At 48.5% G+C, this 17,660-nt stretch overlaps 8 protein-coding genes across 8 annotated transcripts; 3 read left to right on the forward strand and 5 right to left on the reverse strand.

Moving 5' to 3' along the window:
• Positions 1-50: 50 nt before the first annotated feature.
• Positions 51-1,465, reverse strand: FTJAE_9300 (uncharacterized protein; the record flags this gene model as incomplete). The annotated part of the gene is made up of 5 exons (XM_037356208.1): positions 51-435; positions 483-955; positions 1,006-1,073; positions 1,120-1,156; positions 1,358-1,465. The coding sequence occupies 5 exons, from the start codon at positions 1,463-1,465 to the stop codon at positions 51-53; spliced, it is 1,071 nt and encodes a 356-aa protein (XP_037203552.1).
• A 969-nt stretch (positions 1,466-2,434) lies between these two features.
• On the reverse strand, positions 2,435-3,596 carry FTJAE_9301 (uncharacterized protein; the record flags this gene model as incomplete). Its single annotated transcript, XM_037356209.1, has 4 exons — positions 2,435-2,568; positions 2,612-2,681; positions 2,728-3,050; positions 3,308-3,596. The coding sequence occupies 4 exons, from the start codon at positions 3,594-3,596 to the stop codon at positions 2,435-2,437; spliced, it is 816 nt and encodes a 271-aa protein (XP_037203553.1).
• Positions 3,597-4,048: 452 nt separating this feature from the next.
• Positions 4,049-5,879, forward strand: FTJAE_9302 (sugar transporter; the record flags this gene model as incomplete). Its single annotated transcript, XM_037356210.1, has 5 exons — positions 4,049-4,120; positions 4,201-4,475; positions 4,529-5,072; positions 5,119-5,506; positions 5,554-5,879. The coding sequence occupies 5 exons, from the start codon at positions 4,049-4,051 to the stop codon at positions 5,877-5,879; spliced, it is 1,605 nt and encodes a 534-aa protein (XP_037203554.1).
• Positions 5,880-6,453: 574 nt separating this feature from the next.
• Positions 6,454-7,346, reverse strand: FTJAE_9303 (short-chain alcohol dehydrogenase; the record flags this gene model as incomplete). The annotated part of the gene is made up of 4 exons (XM_037356211.1): positions 6,454-6,717; positions 6,767-6,970; positions 7,018-7,262; positions 7,310-7,346. The coding sequence occupies 4 exons, from the start codon at positions 7,344-7,346 to the stop codon at positions 6,454-6,456; spliced, it is 750 nt and encodes a 249-aa protein (XP_037203555.1).
• Positions 7,347-7,797: 451 nt separating this feature from the next.
• On the forward strand, positions 7,798-9,445 carry FTJAE_9304 (succinate-semialdehyde dehydrogenase; the record flags this gene model as incomplete). The annotated part of the gene is made up of 4 exons (XM_037356212.1): positions 7,798-7,821; positions 7,869-7,956; positions 8,007-9,260; positions 9,309-9,445. The coding sequence occupies 4 exons, from the start codon at positions 7,798-7,800 to the stop codon at positions 9,443-9,445; spliced, it is 1,503 nt and encodes a 500-aa protein (XP_037203556.1).
• Positions 9,446-9,809: 364 nt separating this feature from the next.
• FTJAE_9305 (uncharacterized protein) lies at positions 9,810-12,452 on the forward strand (the record flags this gene model as incomplete). The annotated part of the gene is made up of 7 exons (XM_037356213.1): positions 9,810-10,449; positions 10,504-10,649; positions 10,703-10,760; positions 10,803-11,186; positions 11,233-11,326; positions 12,012-12,346; positions 12,394-12,452. The coding sequence occupies 7 exons, from the start codon at positions 9,810-9,812 to the stop codon at positions 12,450-12,452; spliced, it is 1,716 nt and encodes a 571-aa protein (XP_037203557.1).
• Positions 12,453-12,739: 287 nt separating this feature from the next.
• FTJAE_9306 (transmembrane 53-B) lies at positions 12,740-13,606 on the reverse strand (the record flags this gene model as incomplete). Its single annotated transcript, XM_037356214.1, has 1 exon — positions 12,740-13,606. One exon carries the CDS (start codon positions 13,604-13,606, stop codon positions 12,740-12,742), a length of 867 nt encoding a protein of 288 aa, XP_037203558.1.
• Positions 13,607-14,156: 550 nt separating this feature from the next.
• FTJAE_9307 (glutathione s-transferase) lies at positions 14,157-15,343 on the reverse strand (the record flags this gene model as incomplete). The annotated part of the gene is made up of 4 exons (XM_037356215.1): positions 14,157-14,502; positions 14,550-14,955; positions 15,005-15,027; positions 15,084-15,343. 4 exons carry the CDS (start codon positions 15,341-15,343, stop codon positions 14,157-14,159), a joined length of 1,035 nt encoding a protein of 344 aa, XP_037203559.1.
• Between the last annotated feature and the right edge of the window lie 2,317 nt (positions 15,344-17,660).

A 17,660-nucleotide genomic window follows, 5' to 3' on the forward strand; every position in this document is an offset into this window, starting at 1 on the left:
TGTAAGCATTGGTAATGCGGGTTTGAACAAGTGAACTATGCTACATACAATTAACGCTCTTCATACTGCCGCACCTCAACCGTTCGAAGAATGTGCGAGTCATCCAGGCTTGCTCCATGTCCCCCATTCCCATCACCGATGCTACCAGTGCTTCCCTCAGCAGTACCATCGCCCGCACGAACGTTAGTGGTAACATACGACTTGCCATTCGGTATAAGAATATTCTCATCACTTCCCGTATCCTCGTTATAGTGCCCGCTCTCTGGTGTATGCCCCGTGTTTCGCGATCGCTCTTTGGACGAACTCATCATCTCAAACTGTGACCTCGAATAATTGGAGGAATAGCCTGGCTTGTCCTTGTGAAGAATGGATTTCCATAACATTGGCATGAATGGGAAGCACGCACAGACGACACCAATACCACACTCAGCGATTCTAATTCTAGTTAGCGGTGTTCAAAAGCATGATCTGGAGTGACTCACCCAGTCAGGTTGATTTGCAGAAAGACATATGTCTGATCCGGGCTTTCCCCATTATGGATGATAAAGACTAGCCGCACAAGGCTAAAAATGCAGGCGATTCCTCCAACTCCAAAGATAGCGACGATCTTGAGCTTCGCGACAAGTCCCACTTGGAGTTTCTTGGTAAGCGGACAGGGTAGAAGAAGGACAACGATATCACTAAGAAGACTAATGATGTTATCGACAAGAATGAGAACTCGCTGATTGAAGCATTCGCCATCAGTTGTAGCGCCCCAGAACATCGAGATCGGACGACAGATGAACATCTTGAGGAATAACATGGCAACGTAGTAGACACCCATGACTCCGAGGAAGCCGTATATCCATTTGACGTAGGTCTTGTAAGGGGCGAAAATACTGGCGAGGAAAAGAAGAATGGCTGCTTTGATGGCAAAGACAGTTGGGCCGTAGTTGACCATTGTCGCGTAGACGGTCTACCACAAGCTCAGATCACGGTCGGGTTGGGTATAAAGAAGAGACGTACCTGGTTATACTGCGTTATGAGATGCTCTGGGACATCCCATTGGTGAAGGCCACCACCGTATCTCAGCACTATAGTCGTTAGCTTAAAGTGTTTGGGCACGGGCGGCAAGCTTACTGAGGAGACACATGGTGCAGTATCCCATGAAGCCAATCTGAACAAAGATTAGTACGTGATACAATACAAGGGTGCGTCGAGCACAGAACATACGTATCCAATTACGCAAGCAACTAGATATTAACGTTAGTAAGGGACTCGATGTTGTAGTGAATGCGGACATACTATCATCTAGCCGAAGCCTCATCGCCAACCTGTACCGGGCCCACAGCCGCAGAAAAACGAAGATGGTACATACAGACATCGCAATTGTATTCGAGGCAATGCAGATGTAGTACAACTCTCGATCCGGATTGTCAAAGTTGGACTCCTTCCCCGGAGGCGGTTCCATCGCTGGTTTGGTCATGTTGGCTGCAAAGATTCCGATGCTTCAGTGCGTCCAGTTGCAGGACCAAGAGAGAAACTCAAAAACAACCGATGGTAGATACAGCATGTCAGTGCCATATGTACCCACTAGATGCAGGTAATAGGAGCTTTGACATGGCGAAGAATCCTCCGCTCAGTGATCATCCACAGCTGACAGTGGGACCAGTAAAATTTCTCAGGCCTCGGATCTTGAGGCAATGAATGTTATAGTCACAGATAATATGATCAGTTATCGATTTCACATGGACTCGGACGAGTTATGGACCGGTATGAGCAGAACCCCTGAGAATGGCCCATTGTTTCTGTCGCATGTATACTGTGAGGTCATGGAAGAAAGTTCCTCGCCTGCTACCGAGATCAATACCCGTCTGAGTTAACTAATAGGGCCAGATTTCCTCCGAGAGACAAGGATATCAGATTTGAAGGCCTGCCGGAAGGATACGATTGGTTTGCCACCATCATAACATCGAATATTAATCTTCAGCACTCGGTGGGGGTTTCAATGTGAGACAAGGTCCCCTTGGCAAGCGATGTTGCATTTCAACTGCCAATCCTTCAGAGAGAAGAGTCAACATCACATCTCATAAATCAGCATATCCTGCATAAAGTTGTGAAAGTATTCCAGAAAACCTTCCGAAATTACACCACCTCGGCACTCAACATAGAAAAGATCGCCATGTCATATGCATGTTGGTCGTCACGTCGTTACATCGCTTCCGTACTCGGCCCATTTATTGTCGATCACCGTTGCCGGTTGAATTCCCCGGGCCGTCTTCTTTTACGAGGAAATTTGGTAAGAAACCCTTGCATTCACATGTAATTATTGATTGACTGGCTGTTGCGTAAAGAAGCTGTCGAGGCAGGGCATAAAAAGCAACGATAGTGATACGATGTAATTCCTCTGTTTGATGTATCATCTAGCGACATGTGAACGTAGCCTACAGGTTGCCTAGAAGATTGCTTGTGCATTTGGTGGCGAGGAAATACCGCCCTTCATGTTGAACGGCGAAGATGACATGAAGAACGTCCAGCGGTTCAATTTCTTGCATGTCTCGGCCAATCTCTCCAGATCGAACAATTCACCTGCACTTGTTAGCAATTAAAGATTTACGCAGAAGTAACTCACCAATCGGCGTCCCCCATCCAGCCAACATATACTCATGCATCAAAACACCCCCCTCACTTGGCGGATACACCTGCACCCATCAGTCCCTGACATAAAAATGCTCATAAAAAACATACCTCCCAGCTAATAGCATCGCCCGCCACAGCTGCAAAGCCCGTGTTCCATATCCACTTGAGAACATCCATTGTTCCTTCGACACCTGCATGTTGAGGACTTGTCGAAGCAGCGTATGCCTTCTTGGCATCTACATCCATGACATGTTCCCATTCTTTGATCACGCCGATGCGTACAAGAAGAATGTCGCCGCGCTGGAAGGTGATGTTGCATTCTTTGGCAATCTGGTGGATGTCGCTGAGCTTGATGGTGTGTAGAGAGAAGGTTGAGTAGGTGATGCCCTTTTTCTCAGCCCATGAAGCGTAGTCGATAAGAACTCCGCGACCTGTGATACATGTTAGACATGAAACGAACTTTGGAGACTCTTACTGACCTGTTATCCCTTCCTGAGCCCAATGATGAATACCAATACGATCATTCTGCCTATCCAAAATCTCCTCTTTCGTCGTCCCCCCATAAAACACCCTCTCCTCACTCCCTTCCTCCCTCGGCATAGAAAAATGTCTCAACCCATCCCACTGACTACTCTGCTCTACCATCAAGTCAACACAATCCCCAAAACATATTCAACACAGTACCCACGAGGATTCATAACGTAAATATCATCAAAAGCAACACCACCAAGAAGCGGCACCATCTTAAGCTCGCACGGCTGCCGGTTAAAGCACGCAAACTCAAGCTTATTCAGATCCCAACCGAGATTGACGCGGATCCCAGTCTTGATCTGTGTCTGTGCGGCTGAAGCCACCCGCTCTGGCGTCAGTAGGACGAGGCGGCCGAGACCTTCTTCTCGACTGCCTGGTTGGCCTACCCAGACGCGTTTGGGGTCGGGGAGTTCGTCCCATTGCTTTTCCATGATTGAGGGGTCCATTTTGAAGAGATGGAGAGTGATTGATGCGGGAGGTTTGCAGTAAAGAAGCTTGTTTATAGCGTTGTGATGGTGTACCCCTCATGCTCAAGAGCTGCATGTTGCCGTGATGCGAGGGTTTTGAGACAAGGATCGGTTAACGGATTGCTTGGTGTTGCAATTACATGTTTCTCAGTTACATCCGAGTGGGTAATAATATGCAGACCTGTCACAACAGGTAAAACTCGCTGTCAATCCCTGCACATAACAAGCCCGTCGAAACCGGCACGTCTCTTCCATCTCCCGGCGATCTGCATGGGCTGGGGTTACACTGGGAATGTGACTGTCAAAAGACCACGCCGATCGCAGTTCTTCCCTCTGCCCTCAGCTTAATTGACTTTCTCTTTTCTTCTTTTTCATTTCTTTTTTCCCCTCCCGTATCTCATCCAATTTGCGATTGGTACACGTCGCGAAGAATGCCACAGACCGGGAACCAGACGAGCTTGTACAACAAGCTCGTCATTACTTTTGTCGCAATTGGCGGGACTGTAAGTTTGGCCCCTCGTATCCACGTTTAATTACACTTCAATCTCAGTAGTCAGTGCGACATGCTTACATTGACACACAGACGTACGGATATGCAGCGTCCATCATCGGAAGCACAATCGGCCAGCCGGGCTGGTACCAGTTCTTTAATCTTCCCGCTGATGGCGAGCCGGGCTACGATACTATAACGACACCGGCGATCGCGACGGCCAATGGACTATTTTCTGCTGGTGGCGCCTTTGCGTGTTTGGTGCTGATGTGGGCTTGTGATTATTATGGGAGGTTGAGAAGTATTCAGTTTGGCTGCGCTTTGGGGATTCTTGGTGGTGTTCTTCAGTGCGCTGCGCAGAACCTTGCGTGAGTATCGCCCTATTGAATGTTGTCGCTAAGCAAGACTAATGGTGTTATAGTATGTTCCAGGCCGGACGGTGGATCATGGGAATGTGCGTTGGTCTGATGGCTACCGTTACACCGATGTATCTCTCCGAGATGTCAAGTCCTCTTGCACGTGGCTGGCTCGTCGGCCATCATGCCATCTTTCTCGTCTTCGGCTACATGCTATCCTCTTGGATTGGCTTCGCAGTCTACTTCTCCAAGAATCTCGAGTTCGGCTGGCGCTTCCCATTAGCCTTCCAAGTCTTTCCTCCACTCGTCTTGCTTCTTGGTTCACCTTGGATCCCTCGTTCACCAAGATGGCTCATGTCAAAGGGTCATCGTGAAGAAGCATGGTCTGTCCTCGTTCGTCTTCGCAGGTCGGTCAATGACCCTGAGGATCTGGTTGCCAAAGAGGAGTACTACCAGATTGAGAAGCAGCTTGAGCTTGATGCGAAGAAGCTTGAGGCTTATGGGGGAAATCCATGGAGGGCTGTGGTCCAGAAAAAGAGCTATCGCAAGCGTATGCTTATTGGGTTCATGACTCAATGGGGAGCAGAGTTTGGTGGCCCTCTCATCATTGTAAGTGCCAATCTCTTCAGTCGAGGTCAGGGCTAACGTGGTCAAGAACAACTACGCAGTCATCCTGTATACCAGTCTAGGACAGACCGGATACATGCCGCTTCTACTCTCGGCTCTCTGGTTGACTACAGCTGGACTGATCTACAACCCTGGCGGTGCTTGGCTACATGACAAGGTCAACTCTCGTCGCAAGATGTATATGACTGGCTTCATTGGCATCGTCATCACCACTTCCATCTACTGCGCCATGATCTCGCTGTACGCTGGTACAGACAACAAAGCAGGCAATGCCATGGGTGTGCTGTTCATGTTTCTGTATCTCGCCTTCCAAGGCACCTTCTGTAACACAACCATGTATCTCTACGTCTCGGAGATCTTCCCAACTGAGATTCGATCAATTGGCATTGGATGGTCGCTGTTTGGGCAATTCGCTGGTATGACCCCTCATCACATTGCACAAAGAGCATGCTGACACGTCTAGCTACCATCATCCTGCTTCAGACAGCGCCCATCGGGTTCAATGCTGTCGGCTGGAAATATTTTCTCCTCGTCATCTGCTGGAGTATTCTTTTCATCCCCGCCATTTACTTCTTCTGGCCCGAGACTGCTAGACTCTCTCTGGAGGAGATTGGTAAGCAGTTTGGTGATGAAGTCGCTGTGCATATCACCGATGCGACAGATGAAGAGCGCGCGGCGATTGACAGGCAGTTGATGGGCGAGATTCATGGTGATAGCAAGGCGCCTGGTAATGCTGCCAACGAGATACCCTCTAGTAATAGTAGCCAGTACATCGCGACCAAGCAGTAGGCTGGCGGATGTCTGTCACATACTATGGGGATCTGAGATATTATGAGAAATGGATACCATTTAGATAGCAATGAAGGGCTAGTAGGTCGTTCAGCACATGCTCTAAGAATTATGCAAAGCGTTCTCATGACTGCAATTGAGCACATGCATAGTTCGAAACGCGATCAAAGCTCAGAAGAGTCAGGCATAACGTCAAACTTAGATGAGGCTCTCATGCCAAGACACGATTCCGCAACCCTTTCCTCTCCCCTGGGATTCGGGGCCGCATCGTTAACTTGAGAAAGTCAGTGCTTAATCTGGCCGCTTTCACAAGCACGTCAATCAGTTCACGCTGCCCCCGCTCAATTTTAATTTTAGGAGCCAGACGCGGCAAATGTGACGAGCGCTAGGGTTACAGCACTAATGCCGAGCATTCACATGTTCACCAACGTCCAAAGGAATCAGACCCTGGTTTATTGATCGACAATGTGCATGGGGGGCTCCGGGGGTCTTAAGTGTCTCTTGTCTCTAGTCTCATCCAGCGCGGGATGCTCTCTGTGTTTCACTGCATTGTTCTCTCAGTCAGTGAGTGGCTCTAGATTGCCCTCCCCCCATCAACATCAAGGTTAACACCCGTAATAAACGAAGCCTCCTCACTCGCCAAAAACACCGCTGCCTTGGTCACATCCCTAATCTCCCCCATCCTCCCAAGCGGAACATTCCCCAACGCCTTCTGAACCTCCGGCGTGATCTCCTTCCCAATAAACGTAGGAAGTAGACCTGTCATAGTCGCCAAGGGACAAATAGAATTAACGCGTATTCCATCCGGGCCATATTCCGCTGCAAGACCCATAGTCGCCTGTACCTTGGCGTTAGCTTTGCATGATATGGATTGGTCGATGACTTACGTTTGTGATTGCTCCTTTGGATGCGTTGTACCATACTAGACCGGGACGAGGTCTATGAGCGCCTACGGAGGCGATGTTGATCATGGAACCTTTTGTGCCTTGCTTTTTGACCTGGGCTGTGAAGGCGTTGCTGCCGAGGAAGACGCTCTTGACGTTGACGCTCATGACCTTGTCGAATTCTTCCTCGGTGACCAGATTGGTGCTCTGCTGCTGTCAATTTCGCCACAGCCAATTGAGCCTCAATTGCGTACCTTGTTCTCGTAGCTGGTACCGGCGTTATTGACCAGAATATCAAGATGACCCCAAAGCTGAACGGCTTTCTCAACTGCGCTCTGCCAGTCCGCTGCTTTGGTGACGTTCATGGTCTGAAACTCGAAGGATTCAGATGTCGCAGCTACTTTTTGGCCTGCTTCTTCGTTGATATCGCAGATGAGGACTTTGGCGCCCTCTTCGGCAAAGTGCTCGGCGATGCCTTGGCCAAAGCCAGACGCGGCGCCTGTTTCTGTCTCAGCAGTGATCGATAATGCAATGAGGGGTACATACCTGTCACGATAGCGACTTTCCCATCTAAGCGACCCATGATTAATTTTCAGTACTTGGAACCTGTCTTGATACTGAGAGATGACTGAAGCGACATGATACATATACTTGCCCCTCACGTTCGTCGTTCACGAGAATTGATTCCCTTCCACGATGGGTAACCAAAAAGAAGTGCAGATCTTAACCGTGTACGGTAGGTGGCTTGAACTCTGTACATCTGCAGCGATGGGCCGACTCGCTGATTGTGTTGGTGGTCGAGAAGCGGGGAATCTTGCTATAACCATTACTAACCGAGTTCTTACGTGCATACCCTGAAGGCAAAGCATATGCTGAGGGTAACCAACAGCTTTCATCAAACTTGAACCATTTCAGTAAAGCCTCCTTTGACTTTTGTGAAGACAAAAGGATCGGTTACTCAGACCGTTTGACTCACATCTATCTCATAACTCCAGACCCTATTGCCGAAGATCACCTACAAAGAGTAAAGCAAGATGGCTTACCCATTACCGTTTAAAGTAAGCATCTGATAATGAGATAAACGAACTCAACTGACTATCTGAAGCTCAATCGTCCAGACCTACTCATCACCGATTCTTACATTCAAGGCCAGACCAAGTCCGCCTCGTCCGGCTCAACCTTCGATGTACTCGGTAAGCCCCCTCCTTCCCACGACATCTCACCGGTCTGACACAGCATCTAGATCCCGGGACCAATAAGCCATGGACGAAAGTCACCAACAACTCAGCCGATGACGTCGATACAACCGTTCATGTCGCACACAAAGCGTTCCAATCCTTCAAGAAAACGTCCCCTCGAGCACGTGCCCAATGGCTCCTAAAATGGGACGCCCTCATCCGAGAGCACAAGGCTGATCTAGCCACGCTCTTGGTGTATGAGACGGGGAAACCATATGTCGAGGCAATCGGGGAGATGGACTACTCTTTGACGTTTGTGTCATGGTTTGCGGGTGAGGCAGAGCGGATTCAAGGAACGTGCTTTGCCCCGTCTGCGCCGGACAGACGAGTAGTCACCATCAAGCAGCCACTCGGCGTCGCAGTCGCATTGGTACCGTGGAATTTCCCCGTTGCTATGGTTCTGAGAAAAGCTGCTGCTGCGTTGGCAGCTGGTTGTACAATGGTAGTTAAGCCTTCGCCCGAAACGCCAGTCACTGCTATGGCTTTGGCCAAGTTGGCTACCGAGGCTGGATTCCCGGATGGCGTTCTGAATGTCTTGCCGACGAGCTTGGAAAATACCCCGTCTCTTAGTGAAGCCCTTTGCAAGCATGAGCTAGTCAAGAAGGTCACTTTTACAGGATCAACGCGCGTTGGGACTCTGGTCGCGAACCACTGCAGTTCGGGCCTTAAGAAAGTAGTTCTAGAGCTGGGCGGCAATTGCCCTTGCCTTATCTTTGACGATGCAGACATCGAAGCTGCTCTGCGAGAACTCGTCGGGCTCAAATGGCGTCACGCAGGTCAAGCTTGCGTCACAGTCAATCGCTTCCTCGTGCAGTCTGGGGTATACGACAAATTCCTCCAGCGCTTCGTCGAAGAGACTGCCAAGTATGACATCGGCCATGGCGCTACAGAGGGAACTACCCTCGGACCTGTTACGAAACCAGAAAGTTTGGATCGAGCTGAGAGACTTATTAAAGATGCTGTTTCGAAAGGTGCGAGGATCGTCACTGGAGGTAATCGTGTTTCTCCCAAGGGAGGCGAAGGAGGATATTTCTTTGAGCCGACGATTCTAGCTGACATGTCGCATGATACACTTATCTCATGCGAAGAGTGTTTTGCGCCGATCGCTGCTTTTTATAAGTTTGAGACGGAGGAGGAGGCTGTTCAGGCAGCTAATGATACGCCGATGGGTCTTGCTAGCTATGCGTTTACCAAGAATGCGGATCGGATTTGGCGGATGCTTGAGAATCTCGAGGCTGGAATGATAGCTCTAAACACAGGTGAGTGAAGGTCTTGCAAGCTGATTACATGCGCTGACGAGATACTAGGCAATTCATCTGCAGCCGAGTCACCATTCGGAGGGATCAAGATGTCAGGTTATGGGAAGGAAGCTGGGAAGGACGTGGCTGTGAGCGAATACATGATCTCAAAGACGGCTACTATCACAGTCGATGGACTTGTTTAGTTGGTCAAGTTTGGTCTTTGCAGTGAAGGCTAGCGATGTCTGACATCTATTGAGTTGGTGTCTAGTGTCAGACCAAAGGATTTTCGAATATCTATTTACAACAACGTGGTACTCCTACACCAATGACGATGTAAACTTCGTAGTATTATGACAGGGCTCAGGGGACGAGAAGTGACATTCTCAGTGGCAGTGAGACGAGGAGATTAGCTTGATACGGACTAGAGCTGACATGACACGGAAATCCGTATGCTCCTCCAGCACAGACCGAGTAATTTCTTGTCGCAATTCGTCTTCATGTCAGATAATTTCTCTCTCTAATATTCACTACCGAAATCGAATATTCTATGTGACGTTGTCGCCGAAGATGGAGATTATACCCGTTTCATGGAGCGACCAGCCAAACCCAATCCCCAACCTCCGCACCCGAACGTTCTTCATAACAGACCATCCCCTCGATGAGCAAATCCTCAAAAGCGGTCTAGATAAACTGATCAGAAATCACTGGAGAAAGCTAGGCGCGCGTATTTTCCCATCGCGTGGGGATACACGCCTGGAGTACCATTTACCGCATGTTTTCCCAGATGACTATGAGCTCTTCAAATGGTCATCCGTCAGCGCCGGGTATTCATACGGTGAGACTTATGAACTATCCAAGATTCTGCACCCAGGCGATGGTATAGCCTTCTTGCCAAATATGGAGACCATAGATGCGCGGTTGAGACCACAGGATTGGCCGTATGAACGGAAAGACGAGCCGCCTAATTCACCGCTGTTATATGTCCACTTGACCAAGTTTTCGGATGGAGCGGTTCTTGCGACAAGTCTTCCGCATGTCTTTGCTGATCAAGGCGGCTTGGCCAATATCGTCAAGGCATGGCTTACCGTCATTGAGGGGAAGGTACCGCCAAAGATGACAGGGTATAAGTATGATGTGCTTGGAGGTGAAAAGCTCTCCAACGTTGAGGTCAATCAGAATGATCGGATCGGACGGATGCGTATCCGCAGTAAGAAAGACCAGGCCTTGGTGATTGGAAGAATTGCTCTTGACTTATTGAAAGACAAAAAAGAGGAGTCTAGACTTGTTTTTCTACCAATACAAGTGGTGCAGAATTTGAGAGATAAGGCTAGAGAGCGTTTGGATGGTAAGCACATTCTAGCGAGTGAGATCAGCAACGGTGATATTATTACTGCAATCTTCACCAAGGTAGGCTACCAACGGCTCTAACGCCATTCAGCCATGCTAAACACGTCACATAGCTAGCCAGGATCGATACCGAGACTAAGTACGATATTTCACTTTCCTCAACCATCAACTGTAAGTCCACCTAACCTCGAAAGACATCATCTAACGAATTAGTGCGAGATCGCATCCCCGAGCTTCATGGTGAGAGGGGCGAAGGGTATGTTCACAATGCGGTACATTACGCCACAAGCAACTTCACAATCAAGCCGTCAACAGAGATAGACGAGATTGCTCTCCAGAACCGAATAGCCGTCAACAAAGCCCTAGAGGAATCGGATATCAAAGCGGGTGTCAAGACCCTCCGAGAGCTTGCTAAGGCAAACCAAGTCATGCTCATCTGCGAACCGCATCATAAACTCTATAGCTCTTCAAATTGGAGTGGTTCTTGGCAGGGTATTGACTTTACGAAAGCAGCGCCAAAGTCCTATGACTTGTCAAACCATAGGAAAGAGATGGTTGTTCTTGGACAGAGTAAGACGCTAAAAGCACCGCTGAGATGTAAGTACACTGCCATATGGGTTGGAAGTTACTGACTTGTTGATAGATCGGGTTGCGATCATGTGTCGAACAAGTGAAGGGTTTTGGTGCGATTTTGCAGCTCCAGTCAAGACTATGGCTTTGGTCGAGAAGTTCTTTAGGTGGGATCCATCGTTGGGAATTCTGTTGGACGATATGAAATCTTACGGCACTTCCCAGAGTCGTTGACTAGCGAGCAAGCCGTGCCGTCGCATGTTCCCGTTGCCAATCGTTGTCATTCTTATCCTGTAAGTAAAATCTTGCTTCAGGCAATTTTAGTAACTAACCAGTTAGGTAACATTTCTTTTCTCAGTCTAAGGGAAAATAACCAAAGAATACTTTCCATAAGCTAAAGCAACTTATGATATGACCCTATGTTATTCTAACAGGGCAGTCCTGGGCCAATGTAGTATTCAATGGAGATGGAAACAGTATCATCCTATGAGTAAAAGTGAGGAAAGAACGTCCTAATCACTGGTCGTATATCAGTCACATATTGTCATCACACAAGCCTTTTGGCAGATACATCCTGTATCAGCTGCCAGCATCCCTGACCACATCCATAAAGTCTCCTCACAAGCCCAACGCAATTTCTCACTCCCGAGAAGGTCATTTGATCCACAAGCTCCTGTATAGACATGTAAGCATCAGCTCACTTGTCATCGATGAATGACGTAACCGAAGATAACATCTGTGCTCTTTTGTCAGCAGATAGCTCAAGGTAATGTGATTTATTTATACCTTGGAATTACGGTGATAGTATAATTAGACTCTAATTATCTTACCTTTCTCTACATCATATGCCAGCATTGCCTCGGTGACTATCCTGGGCTTTTCTGAGTGGCGGGGAAGTCTTCCGGGTCATGAGAAACCCTGGGGGCTGCGTGTCCCATTCTGGATCAATCAGATGTTCCCCGCTCTGAAGGCCTTGCCTCGCCCCGAGCCAGCTGAAGGCAGTTCCGAGGATCATAAACATTGGCTTGAGGAGTCCGATAAATGGACATCCCTGCGATGCAAATGTGGTCGCGGCTACTTCTGTCGTGAACACGGAGACTGGATCTCCGGTCATGAGGTTGGCGCAGGCAATGCTGTTCCTGGCGACCAGCAGCAGAATGGGTCTTGTCCCAGTTATCACTATGATGGTGAGAGCAAGTTACCTATCCTTTAGAACGATACTAATCATGATCAGACTCTGAGCGAGAGACATATGTTGGTCAGCGTGATGGTGGTCAAATGTCGACTGCCTAGACCCTTGCGTTTGTGACCAGGATCTGGGAGTCTTACTGGGGACGAAGCGAAAGGACAATCCTGTACTTAGATTGAGTATCCTGGATCCCGAATCTAGCGGCTGGTCGACGGGCAGTACTATTTCACAATAAGATATATAAAGCAAGGTTTTAACTCATTGAAGTGAGGCAAATGGAAAAGGGGGCAACGGGAGAAGTCGATTGCTAGATCAGTGAAGTTAGTGAAAGATCAAGAACAATTGGTTTAGTAGCCTAACAGTGTAGTCTTTGCCTTATCATTAGTGCCTCTTATAGTCTGCCTATAGCCCTCCCCCAAGACTCTTGAATGGCCCCCCAATATCTCTCCGGATCCTTCTTCATATGCCCAACATGTCCACTCTCAAAGACCTGCCCCTCACTAGGGTATCCAGCTTCACGTGAGACGGCCATATACATTTCGATATGCTGCCACGGGATCAGAAAGTCTCCCTTTCCGTACAAGAATAGCCTTGTGCTCTTCTTACTCTCCCATTGCTCATCAGTGAAGATCCTGTGGCTGAACTTGGGCGCAGATTCTCTCCCTGCAAGATAGTCGAATACATGGATCAGAACGAAGAACCAGGCGCATAGCACTTGTGCCACTATGAATGGTAAGTGAAGCTTTGCTGCTATTCCGATAGCCATGGCGTGAGAAAATCGCTTGAGGTTATCCCACGTGAGATGCGGAGTTCCAGGCGTAGAGTCATACACCGTCAGTGTATGGGGCATCGGTCGGTTGTAGGTCTCCTTGTAGGCATTCAAAGTAGCTGAATAGTTGAGAGTTCCAGAATTAGACATAGTGTGGAGCAAGACCGAACCGTCTGATGCATCGTTGGGGAAAACCTCGTTTATGACTGGAAGCATGGCCTTTGTGCGCTGATCCACATGGTCGGTGAAGCCTTTGTAGATGGGTGACAGAACGACGACTTGTTTTGCATGGGGGTATAGCTGCCGATAACCATCGAGGAACTTTGAGATGTGTCTCGGGGGTGCGTCGCCCCAGCCGTAGATGACGACAGTGCGGGGATGTTCAGGGTTTGGATCAGTGCCTGTCTGCGCCTCACCGGGACGAACGAATACTCTGTGCGATAAGGCACTGAAGCCTGGAAAGCTACTTGGACGCGCAGATTTGCTCATGATGATTTAGGACTCAAAAATGATTGAAGAAGGTCGTTGGAAAGAAGGGAATGTCCCGACACTGACCGGTTATATATCACGTTTCCTGAAGGATTCTGAATAAGCTTATCGTTCCGGTGGAGAACACGGATTGGCAGATAAGGAACGGAATCAGGCTAATATGAGAGATGCTCTCACACATCTGACGTCAGATCAATTGATGTGTTGTGATTGACAATCCGGTACGGCACAGTTGGTCTAGATAAGTTTGTGATGCGGAACAGTAAGCGCTATAGTCTTGGCTTATCTTGCAACAGTCGTTGGGCTCACATAACCGTAGAATTTTGGCAGGCTTTTGCAGAATTACATTGATGATTTGCCCAGGACGAGAATTACTGTGGTGCTACCGTTGATTTAAGGCGAGTGATCGTTTCATTAAGGGTATGGTCGGGGACCAGTCATTTGTCATGTAGGACGAATGTTTTACATTACTCATTAAATTATTGTTACATAGTAGGGAATATAGGCGCTAGGTAATCATGAAATGTTTGTATACTTCGACATAAGAAACTCATACCATTCGCTCTTGATCTGAAGTGGACGCCTGGTCCTGGGTTTCCGTAAAAACAACCTTGGTCTCAACCTTCTTCATAATCCCATTCTCCCAGTCGGATCTTCTTCGGTAGTTGTCGTCCCGTGACATATCATCCAGTCGGACATGCCCTGTTCGACTCGCCGTGACAAATGTAGTCATCCGACCGCTGACCAACTCATCGCGAACTCCCCTTCTACCTCCTCCATCACTCGGTCGCGCGTCCTGCTCCCTTGAGCTCTTGACTATGTGGCCGAGAAGAGAGGCGACATTCATCTCGATGTATAGTTTGAGGAGGTAGACGAGTTGATGGAACTGGACATAACTAATAGCTGTTAGACGTGAAGAAACGTAGGTGTAGGGTATACTGACACGACAGGACTGGGGAGGAATGTAGCTCCCATCAGCACACAATCTAGCGACACTGATATAATAACCATGACGACGTTGAAGTGGAACAGTTCGGTATACTTTGTCAATCCGCAGGCGATGAGTCGTGACCGAACCAGATATATAAAGTAGAGGTTGAGCGCTAGATCGACGATCAAGAAGACAGCCTTTTCGGTTCGGTCCCAGACGATGTTAATTTCTTCGTACAGGTGAGAGATCTGTAGACGAGCTGGCACCCAGATGCAGAAACCGCTGATGTTGATCAAGCTCGCAATCACTGCGACTCCCCACTTGACTCTGTTGATGTTCGTTTTGTTACCGAGGAGGAGGGATATTCGGTTGATGATGATCTGAAGGGTGAATTGGATCTGCATGCTCCAAAAGACAACTACAGAAGAGGTAAGTATAAGTCGGAGGCTGAGGAGAGGGTGACGTACTGATAAAGAAGAAGACCCAGAAGCTGAAGAGCGGTGTCAAGTCAGTATGCTGCGAGAGACGACAGAGGAGGGGACTTACCTTGGGGGGGCGAAGCCTCGGAGCCAGCAGTAAGTGATAATTCCCATGCAATTACATCCAATCCAATCAAGCCAGCACATGATGATGTATGCACTGAAGAGCCTTTGTCTCTGGTACGCCTGCATCGTCTGCTTGATGGCCATGCCAGCAGTGAACATTGACGCGCCCATGCTGAACCCAAAGATGAGACTAACAATGTTCATCTCCAGATCCTTTGGAGTCTCGGACTTGTACCACGGGGGAATCAAAAAGCCCGCCATGGCTGGAGTGTAGTATAGAAGGAGTACTAAATTTCGATATATCGGGTGTCACAAGAAACAATAAGAGTGAAGCCAAGAGCGAGACCAAAATATAATAACTTGTAAAGACGGTTCAATACGAAAATTGGCAGAAGTTCTTCCCCTGTTTTGGGCATTGTATCCATGATATGCAAAACCAAGGAGGGGGGTTAGGGGCCGCGGGTTCTTCGAGACTACCGCTAGCTTCGATCTCGAATTACGAGTCAGTGCCCGACACCCACTAACGGTTCAATTTAATGCATGAAGATCACAACCCCAAAGCCACAGCGCCGGCCGCGATCATAGCGCATTGAGCAGTGAAGCAGTCGATCTTGCGACCCAAAAGTCGCAGATTTCAATGCTAAAAGGCCCGGGCTAGACGCTATCCGTCTGACGCCACGAGGATCTTTTGAGTTAGTGACTCGGGAAATTGTTACATTGGGATGAAAAAAACAAGAATCCCGCGATAAGGTTTGGGGTATTATAGCTGAGACTTGCGCTGAGTCTGGGGAAAAGAGAGAGGAGTTGGTTACATTATGGCTTGCAGTGAGTGGCCTGGGGGAAATATGCCGTTCAATTATTGACACGAGTTCTGAGACACGGCACAGGCGGCAGTGATATATCATTACGACGGCAGACGGGGACCAACAGTCACGGCAAAGCCATAATGTAACCAACTCCTCCCCTCCCCAGACTTCGAATTGCGCTGGGTACACGCATGCCCGCTGGGTTGGGTTACAAATATGGCGTTTAAGTTTTCCATGGAACAAGCATGGAGCAGCGGCACATGTCAGCCTTAAACACTAACGAGTCTAGATTGGCTGGAAGCTCCGGGGAGACCTGTTAGTATCGGACGATGGCTGTTTTATGTTTTTCCGGGGTCGGGCGGGACGGATCCAATTGGTTTGGGTGGTTGACCTGGGTTGGGGATCCATGAAGGTCATATTTTATTTTTCCTTGGTTTTTGAGATACGAAGGACGGGAAATAAGGATCGTTGAAACAAATTGGGTCAGTATTATTGAGTACTTATCAGCTTTCAATTAAGGTCTGTGTTTGTGGGGGATTGCAAGTGCAGCCATCGCGTCCGTTGGCTCGCGTTGGGCTGAGATGGAACCGCGATGTTGAGCCCCGATTTAGCCCTGTCGATCAGAGTGCGGGGGGATGACTCAGGGAGATGCTGAAGAATTTTTTTAATTTTAGTAACGGTGTTGAATTGATCAAAGCTCGATTTTTCACTCGTGATCAATCACGGGATGGCCGTCTATGTTTCATAACTAACCGACCGTTACGCTGGGCTGTTCGTCTATCCCGCTAAAGTCAGCTGTCGACAAGCCACTTCAGCCCGTTGATAACGGCCATCATTTGCTATTCAGTCACTAATTGTCAATCGATGCATAACAAGCGAAATGGCCAAAACCCAGGACGGCAAATCAGCCCTAATCGTACTGTCCTATCTAATCGAGGCTCTTGGTTCAAATCCCCCGGGAATTTCCCCCGGTAGATTATAGAAGATTTTCCAGCGAGATTCGTTCCTAGTAAGCCTCGACGTACCCAAGCCACAATGTGGTGACTGCCGTCGGGTCGCAAACTGCGTGCATTAGATGGCAAAACGAGATTGACCTCGCCTACGAGAAGCCACTGAGATGGTCATGCCGCCTTAATCTTTTGATGTCCTCTCGATGGCCTAAAGGAGTTCTTAGGCAATATCAAACTGGTGGGACTATCAGAGATGGCTATGATCTTAACACGACATAGCGAGGAGGTCTTCCAAAAGCAGTCTGGGGTGTTTCGTGGGCCGAGCTTCAATTTTCCGGGCAAATTATAGACAGGATAGCCGAGTTCGACGATTAGAGTGCAGAAGAGAAAGATCGATCACCCTCCTGTACTCAACTCGTCAGTATATCCTGTTCGAAGGCATAACCAGTCCCTCTAGCACACCAAGTCTCAGTATTACCCAGGGGGTTGTATCTGTAGGGATCTTACGAAACAGCCAGGGTCAACGGGTAGACTCACAACTCGCTTATTCGGGTCAACATTTCAACGATCTGAACAGTCAAAATTTCTGCAACTATTTCCATCTACTCAGGACAGATCCCTATCAAGAGATTCATAGAAATTTCCAGTATGATCACGAAAAGATACTCAGCCAGGCACAAAAGGCGGCTTTGCAGGCTATCGCTCGACTGTCTCCCTGTCCGACTGAGGTGATGTGCAGTAATCCAGATTGTCTTCATGGGCATCGCTGCGCATAGGAGAACTGTGCTTCATCTAGTTGTCAATTCCCCAGGGAAATACATA

This window comes from Fusarium tjaetaba, assembly GCF_013396195.1.
Source record: "Fusarium tjaetaba strain NRRL 66243 chromosome Unknown NRRL66243_c0000212, whole genome shotgun sequence".
NCBI classification, from domain to species: domain Eukaryota; kingdom Fungi; phylum Ascomycota; class Sordariomycetes; order Hypocreales; family Nectriaceae; genus Fusarium; species Fusarium tjaetaba.